Genomic DNA, 25,375 nt, shown 5'->3' on the forward strand with positions numbered 1-25,375 from the left:
ACAGTTAGGCACACATTAACCCCGTCCCAGTAAATGTCATTCGTACAGTGACAGTGTATATTCTTAGCACTGATCACTGTATTAGTGTTGCCGCTTCCCACATAGTGTCAGATTTCCCGCCATACTATTACAGTATCCTCTTCCTTCCCCCTCCTCTACAACATTTACAATATGTCCTAAGATACTGCGGGACCATTCTGAAAGTGCAGCATATCTCATGCATGCACAGTGCGGCGATGGCTGGGAAACAGCAGAAAGTCACAACCAGCTATCCACAATCAAGATGACAGCGCTAATGTGACCATGCTTTATGACAAGGCGGACAAATTAATCACTCACTTTTGTTCCATCGCTCTTGTTCTTCACATCCAGGTTTAGGAAGAGTTCAATGAGGCCTGGCTGGGTCTCCACAGCCACAGTAAGAAATTCCAGAGTCATAACCTTTATCTGCATGTCCTCTATGCTGCACTCCAAGCGGTTCAAAAAAGCATCACGGATAGCAGCTGCATCATTTCCCAGACAGGCATACACAGACATGGGGGCCACCTGTGATACAATTTATAGGTATCAAGACATTTTATAAATGGTGTGCAGTACTTGTATCTGCCATACTTCACAAACTGCAAAAAACAGACCTGACTGTTTTTCTGACGAATGCAGTTTTCTATTTAAAACCCAACTCTCAACATTTCTTACTTCCTTCTTTTTGTTTGTTTTTTTTATAATAAAAAGGCAGCACAGGCTAAAATATTCTACAATACTTGTTTCACCACAAGGTGTCCTTGGTCTCCATGACACTGAGCATTACTCATTCTGGAAGACTGGAGGACATATTGTCAAGAGCTTGCCCACTAAATGTGCAGCTTTTAGCATAATCAAACAACAGGAGAAGACCAAAGAAAAAGACCAAGCAGGTCACATGACCAGATTAAAGAAGACTGAAAAAAAGCATTAATAAAAAGCCAAAATGTTCTGCCAAGAGGCCGTCCAGGGAAAAGGGTGCTGCTTGGCACACTAAACCCAGAGTTGGGCTTTTAAATAGGTCTGCAAAGGGTAGCCTTGAAATTTCTTTCCTCCTTAAAAAGACCCTTATGAGTATACCAGATTATGCACTGAAATTGGGTGCTGAAATTTCTTAGACTATGGGTGAAGATAACTGGAGCATAACCGCAAAGAAAAGGTACAAGTGACAGCTGTTAGTTATGTTTAATTATTCAACAGGATTAAACTATGAAATCATTTAAATATAAATAAAAACTAAACATACACAAAAAAAAAACTCTATCAACTCAAGCCATTACAGAACAAAAACACCTATAAAACTGTCTTACTGTAGCTAGACGTTTCAAAAGCTGGATAGCCAGCCGTGGTAGAGACGGATCGTATTTATGGTAGATGTATTTGGCCAGGACAGCAATAAGATTGTTCCCATGAGCTCCTGTTGGGGGGATGACAACATGAAGATATAGTTCAGAAAGGCACAACGATTACCACAAACACGTCATGATTGATTGTATATCCTACCAAGCCCACATACCATGTTGAGTGAGCGCCTGTTCCAGTGGGGACACACTGCTAGAGGATGGCTTCAGTCTAATGACATTGTTTGTGATGGAAAAGGCCAGTTTAACAGTCTGGATTAACATCTGACCTTGTCCTTCGGTACCACTGCTAAAATGAAAGAATCCAAAAAAATATAAATAAAAGTAAGGCATATAGTTATGACATTGCTGTTAGAATAAATTAAGGCTTCATCCAACACTGACATTTCAGTTTTAGTGGATCCTGGTGGGTGGAATGAAATAATGGGTTCTTTTATCTCTCAAATAAGTCATAAAACTTTCCTGCAGTATATGATTTTCTCCCCTTCCAAATAATCTTTTATACATCAGTTGTGTGTGGAACACAAATATATAAATATATTAGTATTTAAAACTGTACTTCCAACATAATTTTGGGATAGCAAGGCTTTGACATATTTGCATCATCATTTATAACGCTTTGGACATCTTAGCCAACCACAGTGATGCTTACCTGCCAGACTGAGATGCCATGACCAGGTTGATTGTATCAACGCCGATTCCCATAATATTAATAATGGCTTGTCCTGCCTCAGTGTTAGTGAGTGTGTAGATGCACAAGGTCTGCAGGCTGGGGCTGCTGTGGACAATATATATATTATTATTGTACAGTGATATAAATCGGGCTGCATTATCAGAACACATATGACGTAAAAAAGAAAAAGAGAGGTGGGCTGTAAGCCAAGTGCATCACCTGCTGCGTTGATCTGTGTCGGGAGAGATATTAAGGATGGCATGAATCAGATTCAGCATCAGATAACCTGAAACAAGCAGAAGTCTTAGAAGAAAAATCCAGTTGCCTGACTGCCATGCTGATCTATTAGTTCTATTAGACTGACTCAGAACATGTATGCTGATCAGATGTTCTAACTTCACCCTGACTTTCAAATCTGCATGTTTCATCTGGGTCAGTGACTTAAACTACTGAAATCAACAAAAAACAACATCTAGCACATAAGGGTGGTAGTCTGGTATAGCTGTAGGAGATAACGCCATGTCACTAAAACGTTAGTTAGAGCCTTGCTGCTCTCTAGGACTGGGGATGTCCTGAAACTACTACAAAAAAACTAACAAAGCAGGGCACACCAGCCTCATGCATTATCCCACAAAATGCCGCGTTTGAGGGCGGGGTCTGGTTATTTTAGTGTGTATAAAGGGTGTGACGTGATGCGCCGCCCGTGCCCCTGGAAGACGCAAGTTATTGCGAAACGGCGTAGGGTGGAACGGCACGGAAACGTCACTCCCTATTTTACCTACCAACAGGAACGGGTTTACCTGCAAGCGACCGGCCGGCACTGCAGGTTTAAGGCGGTTTATTTCTTGATCTGATGCAAGTGTGTTTTTTTATTCTTTCTTTAATAAATCCTATACGGTTTTACACTATGGAAGCTATTTTTGTTGTTTTTTTGGTATGATCTCCGCCATTGGAGTCCATCGAGTCTGTGGGTGATTTGATATATCATCATTCGGATTTGGCTGGAGTAGAGTGAGCTGCATCTGTTTTTAAAGCTGTCTTTGACCCTCTGTAATATGGGGTCACTAAGATCTGGTAAGCAGGCACTTCTCTTGGTGGTGGATCCTATGAAACAACTTCTGTCTGTGAAGCAATTACAGCATTTGGAAGAGACTGTTTACACATGGGTGTTCTAACTCTTGAGTCTATCATAATATTTTTAGAATACCTCTACTGGTGTTTTTCCTGGACTTTTTGGGTCATACAACACTTATTTGCTCCACGGGATAATGTGTTTAGTTTACTGGAATATTATATTAATAATTTTTGTATTTTATTCACTTATATTTATTCACTTATTTGTACCAAGTGATTCACTATTCTTGTTTATATTTGGTGCAGATTGATTATAGCTAGCGCAACCTATAGTTTTTCCAATTTTGTACACTGTTTGTTTATCAGCAGGTTTGCAGCTTTCTTATCCTCACAGATTTATTTATTTATTTATCCAATTATTTTGGGATCACATATATATTTTTCAACTAATATATTTTTTAGCACAGTGTAGCGCAGTTTCTTCCCCCATTTTTGTTCACTTATTATATTTTTAAACTATAAATTATACTCACAAACATGTGAATTCAAATCTCTTATCAAACGACTCATCCCTGTGACCCTTGAATCAGCAACACTCCAAAAGACAGAGGGATCTCACCTGGGTCCTAAACTGCGAACGCATTGCAAATCTAATAAGGAAGGGATTGCCTTTGAAATGCGTTAGCCAGTTAGGACCCTGGTAAGCCCTGTCCTTTGGAGTGAGCAGTGTCAAAGATCATAGGGCTACAGATAAGTAGCTTGTTGAGAGATTTTAATTCACACATTTGCGAGTGTATACTATGTTGGTTTTGAACTAGTACTCTTAGCAGTAGATCAGCAATAGTGGCCCCTGTATTTCCTTAGTATGGGCTTTCTTGAAAAATCATTGTCAGAAGGATGGGTACGGGAGCTTCTTATACCAGTGTCCATTCTCCCAACAGGCAGGAATTTTAGCCCGTAGGTCTCCTAAATAACAAATATGAAGCTTCGATATTGTTCATTTTCTATATTAGTCATACTTAGAATTACAAAAACAAAAAAGGGTCATACCAAGGTTCTCTCTGACTCCATGAGAGTTATAACGCCACCTATGGTAATTAGGAAGCATCTCACGTAACACAAACATGATGCAAGGCACTAGACCTTGGCTTTGGGTACTGCCCAGCTGACCCTGGAAAAATAGAGAAATGCATCATCATATATAATGCCTGGGTAGCTGGCACAAAAGCAAAACCTGTGCTGAGGCTTTAAAGAGATTCGTACCTTCACTAAGGTGGTGATGAGGCGAAGGAATGAAATGGTGACATTGTATTCACCCAGTGTCTGCTCAATTCCAAGTAGAGTCCCAAAGCCACCAGCACTCATACCTTCAGTGCTATGCACAAGGGTGGGGGGGGGGGGAAGCAAAAGACAAGTTTTTGAGCAGGATCATGTGTATAATTTTTAGAAAATAAGAATGAGGGGGGAAAAGGGAAAATAAGGCTGACAGAATAACACTATTACATTCATTTGGATATTTCCTATATGGTTGAAGATGTTTCACAGCTTTTCAAAGTTGAATACGACTATAACACGACTCTGGTACATTTGAACCTTCATAGACATATAAACAATCATTATGAGCTGTATACCTGAAAATGGCAGTGGGGTATGTTCCTGATAATTATTGGAGCTGACAATTGGTTGGATAAGCTGCACAATGTCTTCAACAGAGCAAGTGGGGGGAAGCTCTTTTGTACTTCACCATCAAATCTCTCTCAGTCAATTGGGGACATTATCTAACTTTTCTGTTCTGGCTGTTGCCCATTTTGTTAGCATTTCTCATTTTGTAAGTGCTAGCTACTCATGAGCCCTCATTTCCTAGCCTTTTGGCTACACTTCTATGGCAAAAGGCCGCTGTTGCCTGACATCACAGAGCCAGTGCAGGCTCTGAAAAAATCCCAACCATATGGTCGGGATCCACCCAGAAGAATGGATTGGCACCTATCCCAGCCTCTCGGTGAAAGGCTGGGAGCCCAAGTCAACTGCTCTCTCCTCCTCCTCCAAAGCCCAGGGCTCCAGTGAGCGCTGGAGCAGAGAGCTGCTGACTCACAGTCCTCAGAGCAGAAGGGAGAACTGGGCAATCAGCAGTGTTTAATCGCTAAGTCCTGCCGGAGGAACAGATGCAACATGCAACGATGCTGCATCCACCTAGTATAAGGCCCCTTTCACACTTGTACGACCTGAAAGTAGCGTGACTTTGCAGTGACTTGAAACAATGCCTTTGTAATCTTGAAGTCTATGGACCTCAAGTCACATCAAAGTCGGACCAAAGTAGTGCAGGGACTACTTTGATACACAGATATAAACAGTACTCATTGGAAATCATGGGGTATGACTTGTCATGCAACTTTGCAGTCCCAAGTCACAGGAAAAGTCACACAAGTGTGAAAGGGGCCTTAAAGCGGATGTGCCACTAAAAAACTATATTAAAAGCAAGCAGCTACAAATACTGCAGCTGCTGACTTTTAATATAAGGACACTTACCTGTCCTGGAGTCCAGCGGTGATCGCAGCAGATGACGAGCCGATCGCTCGTCACCCTGCTGCTCCCCCCTCCATCCACGGTGAGGGAACCAGGAAGTGAAGCGCTCCGGCTTCACTGCCCGGTTCCCTATGGCGCATGCGCGAGTCGCGCTGCGCCCGCGGATTGGCTCCCGCTGTGTGCTGGGAGCCGAGTGTTCCCAGCATACAACGGGGGGGGCGACGGGAAGCGGAGAAAAAACCCGTCCTTTGCCCGTATCGTAGGGCCGGAAGTGGGTGCAGATACCTGTCTGTAGACAGGTATCTGCACCCCCCTCCCCCCTGAAAGGTGTCAAATGTGACACCGGAGGGGGGGAGGGTTCCGATCAGCGGGACTCCACTTTAGAGTGGAGATCCGCTTTAATGTTTATTTTTTTACAGGAAGCCATACTTCTCTTTTAAAGATCAAGCCTTTTAATATAAGGTGAAAGTCACTTTCTAAGCATCCTCTGAGTAGTGGATGTAGGCCATAGGGCTGATTTTTCTAATGGAAGATTATTGTCAACCGACATGCTTTATCATACTAGAAAACAATATATAAAGTTATATATATGTTTCACATAACAACTATTTAAATGTAAAAGGATCAGATATGTGTTTTTTGTTCTGCGCCCTCTATTTTGAGCCTACTTGTTTCATAAGGTTTACTACAAGATTGTTAAACAAAGATTATCTGGAAAAGGGGTCAATAATCCCAAAAGTGACATCTTAGTTTAAGTAGAGCCTTGAACTAAATGAGTACCTAGCTTCTTGGGTACTGTATGCTACAAATCTTTTTCTGGAAATTCTGGGCGCTTTTTCTGATGATTTAGTAGACAGAGTGCCAGGACTGGAGGGTGGCTGGGGAAATTGAGAGAGTGGAGAAACAAAAAAGGGCATGTTTTAAGACAGGCAAAACACAGTCTGTTCCTTAGGTCTTTACCACTGTGGAAGATGTGTGCACTTGCTACCATTATCTTCTATAATGAGGTTGTCAGGAGTTGGTTATTCTTTGCATTTAGAGGAAACAAACCGCTTATCTGGAATGTTTTCAATCTACACAGATTCATTTTTAAAAAAAGTTAGTGCAAATAGAAAGTCTCTGCAGCCTTAGGAGTTTTAAATTACCCAAGACTGGAAATGACACTGGTAGAAGCAACAGGCTGATCCTCATGCTCTGCATTAATAAGAGCTGAAATGTTCTCAAGGGAGTTGCAAAGGCTAGAGCAAGTCAGAATCAGAGTCTTTGTGGCCAAACTCTTGGAGGCCGCTAAGGCTGCAGGCATTTCAGATATAGAATCTACTGGAGAAGGGGCATGGGAGTGTGCTTGGGGCTTTTGTTATTAGGGTCAACAAATAACTGGGTGAAATTGGTCACAGCCTTGCTTGGCCCTGGCAAAAATGTTAGCCAAGAGGGTCCAGACACATCCGATGGCGCCAAAGAGGACCCCAAGGACAGAACAGACTAAGTATTGTTGAAACATGACTGGCTGACCTTGAGAAACCATGTGCACTATTCCTTCCCTTTAATTTTTATAAATCAATGTTCTTTATAAGCACTATTGTTCATTATAGGTTGTGTTGACAAAAAACACGGGTAATTAACAGTCTACAGAGATAGGCTGAAAACTGATTGCTTCTGCGACCACAATGTAATAATTTCATATCAACAGGCTTCTTTGAGCTAAAAATTACAAAATATACCTGATAATGTGGCTCGAGATAGGATTAGCAGCGGATGGCAAGAATCCAGTGTGATGCAAGTCTATCCAAACCTTAAACCATAACAACAAAGGAATCCATTTTTATGCCATAAAATGCCTTTACACAGTAACACAGATTAAACTTCCACCCTCCGAACTCCATTCTCACCTTTGCAGGCATACGTGTCGCCAACACAGTCAGGCAGTTGACACACGAAGCAATGAAATCCATAGGTGGGTTCATAACAGTTGTTAACCTGCAAATAAACACAACAGGTGAGGAATTTTCCTAAAACGAACCTGTCTGATACAATTTTTAATCGGTCCAATGCATTTGTCAATGGTTCCTATGTAACCCAACGTTCTAATAAACACCTTGAACAAGAAAATTAACTTATCTGAACAGAAAAATAGGAGTGCACTGTTGTCTTGTTGTTGATGGTAGAGGTCAATGAAGCCCTCACCAATATATATGCCCTGGATTAGTCTAAGTAGCAAAGCAAAGACGACAGCCTGGAGTGTGTGAGCTTAAAGCGGGGGTTCACCCTAAAAAAAAAAAATTCTAACATTGCATGGAGCCGGCCTATGAGACCGACAGTATGCTGTTGTTTTTTTCTTGCGTACATACCATTTTAGGGCTATTTTCACCCCCGGCTTCCCCGCGGGAGTGGGCGTTCCTAATCACAGGCTGTGATTGACGTGCTTCTTCGCGTCACGAGTTGACGAAAGAAGCCGAACGTCGGTGCACAGACACCATATAGAGCCGCACCGACGTTCGGCTTCTTTCGGCAACTCGTGACGCGCCGAGTGAGCGTATGCACCGGTCGGAAGCACGTCAATCACAGCCTGTGATTAGGAACGCCCACTCCCGTGGGAAAGCCGGGGGTGAAAATAGCCCTAAAATGGTATGTACGCAAAAAAAAATTAAAAAGCATACTGTCGGTCTTAGGTTGGCTCCATGAAATGTTAGAATTTTTTTTTAGGGTGAACCCCCGCTTTAAAGCAAGTCTGCAACAGTATATCCATATTTCTATCCAGACAGCTTCTTTTAAATATTTGCCCTCATGTGTCTACCAATCACTTTGCTCACCTACCTCTGTAACAGCTGGTACATGCGGGATGTAATAGGTAGGAGATAGTCAGCTATGGATAGGTCAATGCTGATAACTTTGTGTACAAGGTCTATGATTGGTTTCACCCTGTGACAGTGCTGTATGACATCTGGGGACACAGAGAGTAGAGTTAAAAACGAGCATTGCAATTCAGTGGCAGAAAGTAAGATTTCACTTGTATCTCACCTGCTGTGGACACAACATGAAGGAGCATTTCAACCTCACAGGTAAACAGGGTCCAGCTACTAAATGAGAATTCCCAGCGAACAAGGAAACCATCGTCATCAGAAATCACCTGGCCGACCGTCCCCTGAGGTATGCGCAAGTTGGTCTGTCCCTGTCCTGGAGTAATGAACAGCAAACCTTATTACAATTGGTTTTCTTCTTTCAACAAGGCAGTGGAAAAGGTCAACAATTAGACCAATAGTGGGCAGTGAAGACTAGCGACTGACCATTCAGAGTTGCATCTGGGGGGGGGTGTCACATTTTACAATAGTAAATCCATACTGCATATACTACAACCAGTGTTCTGGCATTTTATAATGAAGCATTTTGGTGCTTTATTATAAATCAGGCAAATACATAAAAAATAAAAAAAAGGTATAGTCCACATAGATTTAAGCATTTATTAAAGAGTTTCAGCCAGTTTACGGCCTTATCATAGACAACCAAGTCACAGTCAGCTATGATTAAGGCCACAAGTTAGCTGGAACTCTTTAATCAATGCTTTTATATACTTTTATGAAGGATACGTGGACAGGCAGAGGCCCTTCATTGCACCAGCAACTAGAGCTGCACGATTAATTGTTAAAAAAAATTGTGATCTCGATTAAATGCCCTCTTATCATCTCAATGCAGAATTTCCCCATTCATTCATATAACAAGTGTAGAGTTCTCTGCTCACTCAGCTGTCAAAAGAAAAAAAACGGGCAGCCTGCCAAGTTTTTCACAACATTGTCCATGCTGGTAGATAACTATAAACATTGTAACATTTTGTTCTTGGATCAAAGGGATGAACTTTGGTCTGTAAATGAGGGAAGTTTAACCACTTTAGACCCCTTTCACACTGAGGCACTTTTCAATTTTTTTAGCACTAAAAATACCACATGTAAAGTGTCTGAAAAGCACCTATCATGCCTCCCCAGTGTTAAAGCCTGAGTGCTTTCACACTGGGGCGGTGCACTTGTCAGACAGGAAAAAAAAGTCCTGCAATCAGCATCATGGGGCAGTGCAGGAGCAGTGTATACACCGCTCTCAAAACACCCTGCCCATGGAAATGAATGGGCAGTGCTGCTGAAGCTGAAATTAAAGGGCAGCGCTGCAGGTGCTTTTAACCCTTTCTTCGGCAGCTAGCGGGGGTTAAATGCGCCCAGCTAGCGGTCCAAAAACGCTGCTAAAACAACTGTAAAGTTAAAATCAGTATTTTTTGCTAGTAAATTACTTGGAACCCCAAACACTATATATTTTTAGTAGAGACCCTAGGGAATAAAATGGCGACTGTTGCAATATTTTATGTCACACTATATTTGCGCAGTGGTCTCTCAAACGATTTTTTTGGGGGAAAAAATACACTTCAATGAATTAAGAAAAACTAGACAGTAAAGTTAGCCCAGTTTTTTTTGTATAATGTGAAAGATGATGTTACGCTGCGAGAATCGTGATCTTTATTCTCATTCTAGCCAGAATCATGCAGCTTAAAAACCAACCAGGTAAGGAAAGTAAACCTTTTTTTTCCCTTATCATTCACAATCTTCTATATTTATATGTATTTCTGTTTGCTCAGAGAGATGAACAGGGAGGCCGTGGGAGTGAAAGGAAGGTGAACACAAGCAGCAACACAATGGGGGTTAGTTACAAAAGGCAAATCCACTTTGCAATTGAATTTGCACTCGGAAGTGCACTTGGAAGTGCAGTCGCTGTAGATCCAAGGGGGACATGCAAAAAAAATAAAAAACGGCATTTTAGCTTGCACATGGTTGGATAATAAAATTAGCAGAGCTTACGCTCATTTCAGATCTACCCCTCAGATTTACAGCAAGTGCACTTTCAGTGCAATTTCAAATGCACTTTGCACTTGTAGTGCAAAGTGGATTTGCCTTTCGTAAATAACACCCAGTGCCTCTTTAGAGTTCTCCCCCTGCTTTAAATCACTTATACACACTTTCTCAAAACTCCACTGTCGCTCCATAACTCAACACTGTGTAAGTGCCACATCAGAGCATGCACATGATTGACGAGTCAGGGATGAGGTCATGACAGGAGGTCACATGCTTACCCATACGCAAAAGCACTGGGTATTTTGTAGGGGCTGCAATAGATTCAGTTTTCTCTGAATGGTAAAGAGTCTCCTTTAACGCAAGGTGCAATTGCAGAGCACAGGTACACTGTAAACGTCTCTCCCACACACACTTTGCTATAAGTGTCTCCAAGTTTAGTCATTCACAGGCTTTTATATAAATGAACCATTAAACAAACTTAGAGGTTACCCAAGGCATATAGAAGTTTCGGAGTGTGCCTCCTCCAGAGAGTCTCATCGTTATGCGACATGATATCATGAGGTTTGTGCTTGTAATGTTCTGTGTAATGAGACATCTTATCCAGGAAAGTGTACACCTGTAAAAAAAATTCACATAACGTAAACCACAATCAGCTCAATCTGATCAGCTGCATAGCAATAACCCATCAATTATTCTCTATTTTACCTTTTTGGCAGTGGATTTGCTGGAGACGAGAGCACTTAAGAGCTGGAGAAGAGGTGCCAGGCGGGCAGGGAACATGGTGCACACACTGTCCAGCAAGACTCCCAGGCCTACAGTAGACTGCTGGTGGTGAAAAATAAGACACAATCATTAGTTCATACGGTAATGTTCAGCTTCAGCCATGTGTTCTTTAGGCATGAGCTCAGGCGGCTTCAGACACAAGTCTGAATCATAAGTGGCAAAAGCATGCCCCAATCTGCATCAGCACGTATGAAAAGGGCATCTATAAGCTTGGCTGGGGGGCAGGGAATGCCTCTGCCACATATGATTGGCTGTCTAATTTGCCAGCATTGCTCAGGCCAGTTCAGACTCATGTTCAAACCCATGTGACCTCATCCTTGGTCTTCATATTGGCTACCATTTTCAGTATACTTGTGGATAGAGATGAAGGCGTTGTTCTATGGATTGGGAGATACAGTTCCTTTCTGGTTGTAATTTTTTGACTGAATATGGAAAACCACATAATTCATGGAATCAAATAATCAAAAGTATATGAAACTCATTTTATACATATTGGGCAAATTTGTACGCACATAAAATAAATGAAACAGAAATTTACTGGAAAGGTTCTGTGTATTTTGTAGTGTAATGCTCTAAATCGGAATTAGTACAAAGTCATTTTATTCCAAAAGATATCATTTTAAAAGTGCAGTTGTGCAAAACCTTTTGACAAATCAAATCATGTAAAATTAAATTGCCATAAACATAAATAACTGACAAGAGGTTTTGCACAACTGCACTTTTAAAAGGATATCTTTTGGAATAAAATGACTAATTCCGATTAGATCATTAGATCCCCTTCCCCTTTTATTTTACTGATATGCTTATTGGTTACGGCAACAAAACCCAACAGGGTATATGATCAATTATAGGTAGTTCCATTGACGACCTATAGAGTAGTGGTTTAACTTGTGCCCCCTTTCCCCAATTCCCCCATGTTTTTTTTTTTTTTTAAGTGTAGTGGGACTGCATTGGGTGGCTAATCCAATGTAGTACCACCACAAGATAAGGCAAAATGCTTTAACTTCTATGTGCCTGGCTCACACCACTGCATTGTGGTGCCCGATCACATGATCAGGAGCCCACAGGACCCCCTATTATTTTGAGAGCTTGGTCACTGTTCTGGGAGCACACAGTGAGTGCACGCTCAGCACAGAAACCTCATATGTGTCGCATGTGGGCATCAAAGCCCACCCTCTTTGCTCCTGCAAATGCATTTTGTGGGCAGCAAGAGGCTAAATTGCACTGCTACTGACCCCTAATGCAGGGGTGAATAAACATCACTGCCACTGACCACCAATGTAAGAGGCAAAAAATATTACTGGACACCAATGCTGAGGGTTATTGCACTTACTGACACAAATGCTGGGGGTTATTGTGCATTGCGATTATGCTGCAAAAAATGCAGCAGGACCAAAAATTTGGGGCGTAGAGGTGCGGTAAAGCATGGAAGCATTAGGAGCCACACCTGAGGTCCTCTAGAATTTTTAAGTTGACAACAACTGGACTAGAGTGTTCAACAAGATCCGACAACCACCCCCCTATACCAGTTCCCCACAAATTAAGTTTAATTCAATTTAAGTGGTCCATATAGTGAACTTGGTGTTATTCACTTTAAAAGGTCATCAGAGAGGACAAGGGGACACTCTTTACATCTGGAGGAAAAAAGATTTCATCTCCAAATACAGAAAGGTTTTTTCACAGTAAGAGCTGTGAAAATGTAGAACAGATTTCCTCCAGAGAAGGTTCTGGCCAGATCGGTAGATTTCTTTTTAAAAGGGACTGAATTCTTCTCTAAATGTACATAATATAACTGGGTACTAAGATTTATAGGTAAAGTTGATCCAATGAATAACCGATTGCCTCTAGGGGGATCAGGAAGGAATTTTTTTCCCCTGCTGGAGCAAACTGGATCGTGCTTTGCTGGATTTTTTTTGCCTTCCTCTGGAACAACTGTGGGTGTAGGATTAACCACTTAAGCCCCGGACCAATATGCAGCCTAAAGACCCAAAGGGGTTTTTACAGTTCGGGACTGCGTCGCTTTAACAGACAATTGCGCGGTCGTGCGACGTGGCTCCCAAACAAAATTGGCGTCCTTTTTTCCCCACAAATAGAGCTTTCTTTTGGTGGTATTTGATCACATCTGCGGTTTTTAGTTTTTGCGCTATAAACAAAAATAGAGCGACAATTTTGAAAAAAATGCAATATTTTTTACTTTTTGCTGTAATAAATATCCCCCAAAAACATATATAAAAACATTTTTTTTCCTCAGTTTAGGCCGATACGTATTCTTCTACCTATTTTTAGTAAAAAAAATCGCAATAAGCGTTTATCGATTGGTTTGCGCAAAATTTATAGTGTTTACAAAATAGGGGATAGTTTTATTGCATTTTTATTAATTTTTTTTTTTTTTACTACTAATGGCGGCGATCAGCAATTTTTTTCGTGACTGCGACATTATGGCGGACACTTCGGACAATTTTGACACATTTTTGGGACCATTGTCATTTTCACAGCAAAAAATGCATTTAAATTGCATTCTTTATTGTGAAAATGACAGTTGCAGTTTGGGAGTTAACCACAGGTGGCGCTGTAGGAGTTAGGGTGCACCTAGTATGTGTTTACAACTGTTTGGGGGTGTGGCTGTAGGAATGACGTCATCGATCGTGTCTTCCCTATAAAGGGAATGACGCGATCGATGCGCCGCCATAGTGAAGGACGGGGAAGCCGTGTTTACACACGGCTCTCCCCGTTCTTCAGCTCCGGGGACCGATCGCGACGGAGCGGCTATAAACAAATAGCCGCGCCGTGGTCCCGGATCGCTCCCCGAGCGGACCCGACCTCCGCATGTAGCGGGGGGGGTCCCGATCGGACCCCCCACCCGCTAATAGGCGAGGACGTACGTGTACGCCCATGTGCCTGTACGTGCCATATTGTGGACGTATATGTACATGCGGGGGTCGGGAACTGGTTAAGGATATGGGATTGTATATTTTTTCCCCCCTTTTATAGGTTGAACTAGATGGACTTGTGTTTTTTTTTCAACCTGACTAATTATGCACCTATGTAATATAGCACTTGGGTAACATCACTCCATCCTAGATATTTTTGACAAGCATTTTGTTCTAAGATAACAATGCTCCCTCAATTCATCTGCAGTGATGTCACTCCTTGGTACACTCTTCTGAGATGACTACAAGCAGTTGTGTGTCAAAGTGTCCTGGCACATTCTTCTGTAGTCCCCTTGGTCAAAATGTGACTTTTAATCACAGTTGGAGAAGACATTTTGCCCACGTTCACATTGGGCCGATTTGACATGTCAAATTGCATGTCAAATCGGCAGGTGTTGCCGGCAATGGCACCGTCCGAATCTGACTTTGCGGCGCCGCACCGATTCCCAGAAGTAGTTACTGTACTACTTTTGGCGACTTCGGGGAAGATTTGAATAGACATCTGTGCATGAACCCACACAGATGTCTGTCAAAACGCAACCGATGTCGGACTGCATTGCCGGTTTGAAATACAGAACGCGCATGTTTTCAAACACTCATCATTGTGAACCTAGGCTTACAGGAAGTTCATGCAAAGACTCTATTGTAGAGGGCAGGGAGAGAAAACATGTACAAAGAAAGGCAGAAAACTCAGCACTACAAAAGCTACTATTATTTTGTGAAAGATTAGTTCCACTTTTACACTTAAAGTGACACTATAGGTTTGTTTTTTATTTCTTTCAATAACAAACATGTCATACTTACCTCCACTGTGCAGCTAGTTTTGCACAGTGTGGCCCCAAACGCCCGCGTCTTTGGATTTGATTGACAGCAGCGGGAGCCAATGGCTGTGCTGCGATCAATCAATCCAATGAAGAGTTGAGAACCCCGGGCAAAGATCCAGCGCGTTCTCGACATGGGACTTTTCAGGGCTCTGGTAAGTAAAACGGGGGGGCTGGGGGGCCGGTAATAGTAAGATGCATTAAGGTGAAAAAACAGGAGGGTTTACAACCCCTTTAAGTTAGGTCCACTATTTGTAAAAAAAAAAAAGGAGGACAGACACTTGGGAGGAAAGGTATGAACAGAATATGGTCTACTGCATGTGGCCTGCTCTGCCATGTGGGTGACAACATTCCCCTGGGATGTCCAATTTAAAGTTGCTAAAGACTCCACTAGGGTCAACCTCCCAATGCAGTCTTGCTATGGCTTCAGACCACATAGGCCTATTTACAGCTCATGATTTTCCTTCCCCTATCCTGCTTCCCTGGTTTCATTAACCACTTAAGGACCGCCGCATGTACATATACGTCAGCAGAATGGCACAGGCAGGCACATGTACGTATATATACGTGCCCTGCTTGACGTGGGTCGGGGGTCCGATTGGACCCCCCCCCGGTACATGCGGCGGTTCCGTCGGCTGCAGAAGCGATCCGGGATGAGGGGATGGCTGTCCGTTTTCAGCCATCCCCTTGCGATCGCTCTCAGCCAATGCCAGCGCTCCCCTGCACTCCCCCCTCCTCCTTCCTGTGTTTAGTGTAAACAACAGGAAGGAGGAAGTGTGTGATCTCTCCTCGTGGTGGTCATATCGACCACCGCTGAGGAGAGGAGACATCACAAACGTAAGTTGCACCCCAACACTACTCTAACACCAGCACACATAGGCACATTTAACCCCTTCAGTCACCGCCGATCGCCCCCCCCCCCCCCCCCCCCAGTCTCCTGTAACAGTGTCACTGAATGCAGTGTCATTTTTTTTTTTTGATTACTGCATTTAGTGTCAGTGTTACAGAAAAAAGTGTTAGGGCAGTTAGTTTTAGCCCCCTTTAGGTCCAGGGTAGCCCCCTACCCCCCCCTAATAAAGGTTTAACCCCTTGATCACCGCCCTAGTTAACCCTTTCACCCCCTATTGCCAGTGTCACTAAGCGATCGATTTTCTGATCGCTGTATTAGTGTCACTGTTGCCGCCAGGCAGTTAGTTTTTTTTGAGGTTCGCCGCCAGGTTCTATAGCGTTAGGAACCCCCATAAATAAAGTTTTTAACCCCTGATTGCCCCCTAGTTAACCCTTTCACCCCCTATTGCCAGTGTCACTAAGCGATCGACTTTCTGATCGTTGTATTAGTGTCACTGTTGCCGCTAGGCAGTTAGTTTTTTTTGAGGTTCGCCGCCAGGTTCTATAGCGTTAGGTACCCCCATAAATAAAGTTTTTAACCCCTGATTGCCCCCTAGTTAACCCTTTCACCAGTGATCACCGTATAAGTGTTACGGTTGACGCTGGTTGGTTAGTTTGCTGTTTATAGCATCAGGGCACCCGCCGTATATAACCCAATAAAGGTTTAACCCCCTGATCGCCCGGCGGGTGATATAAATTAAATTTTAGCGTCAGTCAGGGTCTGCGTCGCCCCAGGTAGCGTTAGGTTAGTGCCAGTACCGCTTACACCCACTCGCAAAGCATACACTCCCCTTAGTGGTATAGTATCTGAACGGATCGATACCTGATCTGATCAGATCTATACTAGCGTACCCAGCAGTTTAGGGTACCCAAAAACGCATTGTTAGCGGAATCAGCCCAGATACCCGCTAGCACCTGCGTTTTCCCCCTCTGCCCAGCCCAACCCACCCAAGTGCAGTATCGATCGATCACTGTCACTTCAAAAACACAAGACACATAACTGCAGCGTTCGCAGAGACAGGCCTGATCCCTGCGATCGCTAACAGTTTTTTTCGAAGCGTTTTCTACATTTTCCTTTCTATAGTCAGGTGCTTTTTTTACCTGTGAATCATCACCAGTGTACGACTAAATTTAGAGTCCAAAATGACAAAGCGAATGTACACTGGTGAAGAGGCCGTCAGGATTCTGTGCATGTCAGATAGTGAAGAAGAGGAGGTCACGCATCTGACAGAATCTGGCTCAGAATACGAACCCGTTTACGACAGCGGCTCCATGTCAGATAGTTCGGACGACGGAGTTGTGGTCCCTGCTAAGGCCAGGCGTACCCGATCCCGTTCTGATGTTGTTGAGCAGCAAGAACCGCAGGACCCTTGTATGGAGCAGAGAGCCAGTACTAGCGCCGCTATTCCTTCTGGTGGATTGGCAAGCACCAGCGGCCTAGTACACCCTGGTCGTTCATCCAGCACTGCAGTAAGACGTGGCGACGTGGCGAGTCCCATAAGTGCAGTTCAAGCTGGCGAGGTGGCAAGCACAAGTAGTGTCCCGCTGCCACCAAGAAGAAGACAGAGACAGGCCCGTCGTGCCCATAGTGCCCTTCCTGCAGAATTCGCCTATCCTGATTGGGTCCCCACCACTTCTGCAGAACCCGTACTTCCCCCATTCACTGGCCAACCCGGTATTCAGGTGGATACAGCGAATTTTATGCCACTTGATTTCTATTCGCTGTTTTTCACGGAAGATCTCTATAGATCTATTGTGGACCAGACTAATTTATATGCTGGTACCTACATCGCCGCTAACCCCCAGTCTCGCCTTGCCAAAGAATGGAAACCTCTTGAGGTTTCCGAATTTAAGACATTTCTGGGCCTTACCCTCAACATGGGCATACACCCATTTCCATCATTGCGGATGTATTGGTCCACACATCCCATCGACCATATGCCCGTGTTCTCTGCTCACATGGCCAGGAAACGATACGAGGCGATCCTGCGGTTTCTGCATTTCAGTGACAATGCACTTTGTCGTCCACGTAGAGACCCTGAATTTGACCGGCTCTACAAAATTCGGCCCCTCGTAAACCATTTCAACGAACGTTTTGCAGCCTTGTTTAATCCCCAGCAGGTTGTATGCGTTGATGAGTCCCTCATTAAATTTGCTGGCCACTTGTCTTTCAAACAGTACCTTCCCAGCAAGCGTTCCAGATACGGGGTCAAGCTCTATAAGCTCTGTGACAGGGCAACAGGCTACACATGGAGCTTTAGGGTTTACGAGGGCAAAGATAGTGAGGTAGAGCCGGAAGGATGCCCAGATTACATGGGGAGCGCTGGCAAGATCGTTTGGGACTTGGTGTCACCCTTATTCGGAAAGGGGTACCACTTATACGTGGACAATTGTTACAGCAGCGTGCCACTTTTTAGCCACTTGTTTGATCATCAGATTGGAGCATGTGGCACCGTGCGACCTAATCGCCGGGGCTTCCCCCAGAGGCTTGTAGATGCCCGTCTTAGCCTGGGGGCGAGAGCCTGCTTCAGATGTAAAAATTTGCTCGCTGTGAAGTGGCGGGACAATAGGAATGTTTTCGTTCTTACCACCCTTCACGCAGACACGACAGTACAAATTCGGACGGCGACTGGTATTGTGGAGAAACCCCTCTGTGTCCACGAATATAACCAAAACATGGGATGGGTGGACCTCAACGACCAGTTGATGGCGCCGTATCATATTGCCCGCAAGACGAGACGCTGGTACAAAAAAGTGTCTCTACATTTATTCCAATTGGCTCTACTGAATGCTCATGTCGTATACAGAGCTTCAGGACAGAATGGATCCTTCCTTCAATTCCAGAAGGATATCATCACAGAACTCCTGTATCCAGGCGGTACTGTACCTCACCATCCCCTACCAAATGCAGTAAGCCGACTGCATGAGAGGCATTTTTTGTATGCCATCGAGAGTACCCCTACCCAACGAACCCCCCAAAGAAGATGTCGTGTCTGTACCAAGCGCGGATTTAGGCGTGACACCCGTTATTTTTGTCCCAAATGTCCTGCCGATCCTGGTCTTTGTATTGGGGAATGTTTTGAACGCTTCCACACACTAGTGAAGTATTAGCGTAGGGCAAAACATTACACAGGCTAGGCTCACTTACAGAGGGTCTCCCAAGATGCCATCGCATTTTGAGAGACCCAAACCTGGAACCGAAAAGTTGAACAGTTACAAAAAAAAGTGTTAAAAAAAAAAAAGGAAAAAAAAAAAAAAAAAAAAATAGTTGTCGTTTTATTGTTCTCTCCCTCTCTATTCTCTCTCTATTGTTCTTCTCTTTTTTACTGTATTCTATTCTGCAAAGTTTTATTGTTGTTGTGTTTTTTCATGCTTGCTTTTCAGGTATGTAATTTAATTTACTTTACTGTTTTCAGGTATGCCATTCAGCTGTTGCGCGGACTTATTTATCTTGACAGCAACAGCGTTTGCTCCCACGATATATTAAGCCGCGACTCCAGTGCTGTAGGAGGTGATTTCACCACCACAGTTAAAAAAAAGAGCATATATGCCGAAGCATGGGGGCAGCAGGGGCGGAGGAGCGATTTTGCTCCTAATGCCGCGTACATACGGTTGACATTCCTACGGAGGCTTTCCCGTGGAAAAGTCTGACCATGTGTACACGGCATAGAAAAGTCCGACCGTGTGTACGCGGCATAGAAAAGTCCGACCGTACGCGGCATAACTTTTTTGCGGGAGGATGCCCCCATGCTTCGGCATATATATATTTTAGGCACAGGTTGCGTTAAAAAATGTTTTATTTTTTACTATGTTTTTTTTATAGGTATTTGCTTTGCAGGTATGGTATGATCTTACTGTTATACTGGAATGTTACTTTGTTTTAATGTTAACCATCATTTGCTTAGCAGGTACGCCATTCAGTTGCAGTGCGGATTTATTTATCGTGACAGCAACAGCGTTTGCTCCCACGATATATAAAGCCGCGACTCCAATGCTGTAGGAGGTGATTTCACCACCACAGTTCAAAAAAGAGCATATATGCCGAAGCATGGGGGCATTTGGGGCGGAGGAGCGATTTTGCTCCTAATGCCGCTTACATACGGTTGACATTCCTACGGAGGCTTTCCCGTGGAAAAGTCTGACCATGTGTACGCGGCATAGAAAAGTCCGACCGTGTGTACGCGGCATAGAAAAGTCCGTCCGTACGCAGCATAACTTTTTTGCGGGAGGATGCCCCCATGCTTCGGCATATATAAATGGTGCATGTATGTCCATCATTAGAAGTGGGTGGATGAAGGGAGGTATTCTAATGTTGGGCATACCCACCGATCAATCTTACTGGTATGCTGCTGGACTTTGAATGGTTATACCAGAATGATGCCTGCGGGTTTAGGCATCATCTTGGTATCATTCTTTTCAGCCAGCGGTCGGCTTTCATGTAAAAGCAGTCCTAGCGGCTAATTAGCCTCTAGACTGCTTTTACATTCAGTGGGAGGGAATGTCCCCCCCCCCGGATATAAACGGCGCCATTGAGAATATGGGAAAGCATTTTATCACACCGATCTTGGTGTGGTCAGATGCTTTGAGGGCAGAGGAAAGATCTAGACCCCATTTAAAAAAAAAAAGAGTACCTGTCACTAACTATTGCTATCATAAGGGATATTTACATTTCCTGAGATAACAATAAAAATGGTTAAAAAAAAAAAAAAATGGAAGGAACAGTTAACAAATAAAATAAAAAAAGCGAAATAAATATATTAAAAAAAAAAAAAAAAAAAAAAAAGCATCCCTGTCCCCCCCTGCTCTTGCGCAAAGGCGAACGCAAGCGTCGGTCTGGAGTCATATGTAAACAGCAATTGCACCATGCATGTGAGGTATCACCGCGAAGGGCAGATCGAGGGCAGTAATTTTAGCAGTAGACCTCCTCTGTAAATCTAATGTGGTAACCTGTAAAGGCTTTTAAAGGCTTTTAAAAATGTATGTAGTTTTTCGCCACTGCGCGTTTGTGCGCAATTTTAAAGTATGTCGTGTTTGGTATCCATGTACTCGGCCTAAGATCATAATTTTTATTTCATCAATAATTTGGGCAATATAGTGTGTTTTAGTGCTTTAAAATAAAAAAAGTGTATTTTTTCCCCAAAAAATGCGTTTGAAAAAACTCTGCGCAAATACTGTGTGGAAAAAAAAATTGCAACACCCACCATTTTAATCTGTAGGGCCTTTGCTTTAAAAAAATATATAATGTTTGGGGGTTCAACTTAACTTTCTTGCAAAAAAATAATATGTTTTTATGTAAACAAACAGTGTCAGAAAGGGCTTTTTCTTCAAGTGGTTAGAAGAGTGGGTGATGTGTGACATAAGCTTCTAATTGTTGTGCATAAAATGCCAGGACAATTCAAAACCCCCCCAAATGACCCCATTTTGGAAAGTAGACACCCCAAGCTATTTGCTGAGAGGCATCTCGAGTCCATGGAATATTTTATATTTTGACCCAAGTTGCGGGAAATATAAATATATATATTTTTTTTTTTTGCGCAAAGTTGTCACTAAATGATATATTGCTCAAACATGCCATGGGCATATGTGGAATTACACCCCAAAATACATTCTGCTGCTTCTCCTGAGTATGGAGATACCACATGTGTGAGACTTTTTGGGAGCCTAGCCACGTACGGGACCCCAAAAACCAATCACCGCCTTCAGGCTTTCTAAGGGTGTAAATTTTTGATTTCAACTCCTCACTACCTATCACAGTTTCGAAGGCCATAAAATGCCAAAATAGCACAAAAAAAACCCAAATGACCCCATTTTGGAAAGAAGACACCCCAAGGAAACTGCTGAGAGGCATGTTGAGTCCATTGATTTATTTATTTTTTGTCCAAAGTGATTGAATAATGACAAAAAAAAAAAAAAAAAAAAATTTGTCACTAAATGATATATTGCTCACACATGCCATGGTTATATGTGGAGTTGCACCCTAAAATACATTCTGCTGCTTCTCCTGAGTACGGGGATACCACATGTTTGGGACTTTTTGGGAGTCTAGCCGCGTACGGGACCCCAAAAACCAAGCACCGCCTTCAGCATTTCTAAGGGCGCAAATTTTTGATTTCACTCCTCACTACCCATCACAGTTTCGAAGGCCATAAAATGCCAAAATAGCACAAAACCCCCCCAAATGACCCCATTTTGGAAAGTAGACACCCCAAGCTATTTGCTGAGAGGCATGTTGAGTCCATGGAATATTTTTTTTTTTGCCCCAAGTGATTGAATCATGACCAAAAAAAATAAAAATAAAAAAATGTACAAAACATTGTCACTAAATTATATATTTCTCACACATGCCATGGTTATATGTGGAATTGCACCCCAAAATACATTCTGCTGCTTCTCCTGAGTACGGAGATACCACATGTGTGAGACTTTTTGGGAGCCTAGCCACGTACGGGACCCCAAAAACCAATCACCGCCTTCAGGCTTTCTAAGGGTGTAAATTTTTGATTTCACTCCTCACTACCTATCACAGTTTCGAAGGCCATAAAATGCCAAAATAGCACAAAAAAAAAACAAATGACCCCATTTTGGAAAGAAGACACCCCAAGGAAACTGCTGAGAGGCATGTTGAGTCCATTGATTTATTTATTTTTTGTCCAAAGTGATTGAATAATGACAAAAAAAAAAAAAAAAAAAAAAATTGTCACTAAATGATATATTTCTCACACATGCCATGGTTATATGTGGAATTGCACCCCAAAATACATTCTGCTCCTTCTCCTGAGTACGGGGATACCACATGTGTGGGACTTTTTGGGAGCCTAGCCGCGTATGAGACCCCGAAAACCAAGCACCGCCTTCAAGATTTCTAAGGACATAAATTTTTGATTTCACTCACACAAATCTTGAAGGCGGTGCTTGGTTTTCGGGGCCCTGTACGCGGCTAGGCTCCCAAAAAGTCCCACACATGTGGTATCCCCGTACTCAGGAGAAGCAGCAGAATGTATTTTGGGGTGCAATTCCACATATAACCGTGGCATGTGTGAGAAATATATCATTTATTGACAACGTTTTGTAATTTATTTTTTTTGGTCATTATTCAGTGACTTGGGGCAAAAAAATTTAATATTCCATGGACTTAACATCCCTCTCAGCAAATAGCTTGGGGTGTCTACTTTCCAAAATGGGGTCATTTGGGGGGGTTTTGTGCTGTTTTGGCATTTTATGGCCTTCGAAACTGTGATAGGTAGTGAGGAGTGAAATCAAAAATGTATGCCCTTAGAAATCTTGAAGGCGGTGCTTGGTTTTCGGGGTCCCGTACGCGGCTAGGCTCCCAAAAAGTCCCACACATGTGGTATCCCCGTACTCAGGAGAAGCAGCAGAATGTATTTTGGGGTGTAATTCCACATATGCCCATGGCATATGTGAGAAATATATCATTTAGTGACAATGTTTTGTAAAATATATATATATTTTTTTTTTTGGTCATTATTCAATCACTTGGGGCCATAAAATAAATATTCCATGGACTCAACATGCCTCTCAGCAAATAGCTTGGGGTGTCTTCTTTCCAAAATGGGGTCATTTGGGGGGGTTGTGTGACATCTTGACATTTTATGGCCTTCAAAACTGTGATAGGTAGTGATAGGTAGTGAGAAGTGAAATCAAAAATTTATGCCCTTAGAAATCTTGAAGGCGGTGCTTTGTTTTCGGGGCCCCGTATGCGGCTAGGCTCACAAAAAGTCCCACATATGTGGTATCCCCGTACTCGGGAGAAGCAGCAGAATGTATTTTGGGGTGCAATTACACATATAACTATGGTATGTGTGAGCAATATATCATTTAGTGACAACTTTGTGCAAAAAAAAATCAGTTTGTCATATTCCCGCAACTTGTGTCAAAATATAAAATATTCCATGGACTCGACATGCCTCTCAGCAAATAGCTTAGGGTGTCTACTTTCCAAAATGGGGTAATTCGGGTTTTTTTTTTTGCTATTTTGGCATTTTATGGCCTTCGAAACCTTGATAGGTAGTGAGGAGTGAAATCAAAAATTTGTGCCCTTAGAAATGCTGAAGGCGGTGCTTGGTTTTGGGGCCCCGTATGCGGCTAGGCTCCCAAAAAGTCCCACACATGTGGTATTCCCGTACTCGGGAGAAGCAGCAGAATGTATTTTGGGGTGCAATTCCACATATAACCATGGCATGTGTGAGCAATATATCATTTAGTGACAACTTTTTGTAAACATTTTTTTTTTTTTTTTTTCGTCATTATTCAATCACTTGGGACAAAAAAAAAAAATATTCAATGGACTCAACATGCCTCTCAGCAGTTTCCTTGGGGTGTCTACTTTCCAAAATGGGGTCATTTGGGGGGGGTTTAGCACTGCCCTGCCATTTTAGCACCTCAAGAAATGAGATAGGCAGTCATAAAATAAAAGCTGTGTAAATTCCAGAAAATGTACCCTAGTTTGTAGACGCTATAACTTTTGCGAAAACCAATAAATATACGCTTATTGCGATTTTTTTTACTAAAGACATGTGGCTGAATACATTTTGGCCTAAATGTTTGACTAAAATTTAGTTTATTCAATATTTTTTACTTTTTGTTATAAGAAAAATCATTTTTTTTAAAAATTTACGGACTTTTTGCGTTTTTTTCGCAAAAAATAAAAATCGCAGAGGCAATCAAATACCATCAAAAGAAAGCTCTATTTGTGGGAAGAAAAGGACGCAAGTTTCGTTTCGGTACAACATTGCATGACCGCGCAATTACCAGTTAAAGCAGCGCATTGCCAAATTGTAAAAACACCTTGGGTCTTTAGACAGCGTATTGGTCCGGGGCTTAAGTGGTTAACAGACCTGACTTTAAAATAAAGAGACAATAAAAAGGTTACTTATACAAATCTAATTTTAGTTTTAATGACTCTAGGTTATTTTTTTGGCTATACGTCTAAGGCTAAATTCTGTCGTCAGCTGATGTCACGCAGCCGGTCCAGGCTGGGGAGAGATCCTAACTTTACAGTAGGGATCCACCCAGATGCTTGGACCAGCAGCCGACTTAGCCTCTCAGCTGCACGGTTGGGAGACCGAGCTAGTCATTCCCTCCTCTCCACAGTCCAGTGCTCTAGGGAGCGTCACAGCCACTGCTCTCTGCTCAGGGCTGGAGGGGAGAACTGAGAGAACGAGCCCAGAGGCTCTGGGGGACAAATGCAGCAACACATTGATTCTACATCCAGTATGAGTGTTTTCTTTTGTAAACCCCATACTTCTCTTTTAACGTTTTATAATTTCTGCTGCCATTACATAGCCAAAATTTTAGTTTAATAGTAAGTAAGGATAAATAAAGACAATAGTCCATCCAGTTCAACCTACGTAGGTGTGTGTGTCAGCGTCTATAATAAATTTTCATATCCCTGTATGTTCTGCTCACCAAGATGTACATCCAAGAGTCTTTTAAAAATATCAATATTCTCGCT

General features: G+C 42.7%; 1 protein-coding gene across 5 annotated transcripts in view; it reads right to left on the minus strand.

Annotated features, from left to right (window-relative positions):
- The window catches only part of NUP188 (nucleoporin 188), a 161,167-nt gene that overhangs the window by 57,437 nt on the left and 78,355 nt on the right, over positions 1-25,375 (minus strand). For 3 of the 5 annotated variants that reach the window (XM_040324706.1, XM_040324705.1, XM_040324702.1), the window contains exons 14-26: positions 11,187-11,306; positions 10,971-11,097; positions 8,671-8,826; positions 8,467-8,593; positions 7,542-7,629; positions 7,374-7,444; positions 4,393-4,504; positions 4,180-4,300; positions 2,275-2,341; positions 2,035-2,160; positions 1,538-1,671; positions 1,332-1,438; positions 340-546 (exon numbers count right to left, since the gene is read on the minus strand). In XM_040324706.1, coding sequence (XP_040180640.1) covers positions 340-546; positions 1,332-1,438; positions 1,538-1,671; positions 2,035-2,160; positions 2,275-2,341; positions 4,180-4,300; positions 4,393-4,504; positions 7,374-7,444; positions 7,542-7,629; positions 8,467-8,593; positions 8,671-8,826; positions 10,971-11,097; positions 11,187-11,306 — 1,563 coding nt within the window. The remainder of the gene's footprint in view (positions 1-339; positions 547-1,331; positions 1,439-1,537; positions 1,672-2,034; positions 2,161-2,274; positions 2,342-4,179; positions 4,301-4,392; positions 4,505-7,373; positions 7,445-7,541; positions 7,630-8,466; positions 8,594-8,670; positions 8,827-10,970; positions 11,098-11,186; positions 11,307-25,375) is intronic. The other 2 variants (XM_040324704.1, XM_040324703.1) reach the window with 2 other exon arrangements.

This window comes from Rana temporaria, chromosome 9, assembly GCF_905171775.1.
Source record: "Rana temporaria chromosome 9, aRanTem1.1, whole genome shotgun sequence".
Lineage (NCBI taxonomy): Eukaryota > Metazoa > Chordata > Amphibia > Anura > Ranidae > Rana > Rana temporaria.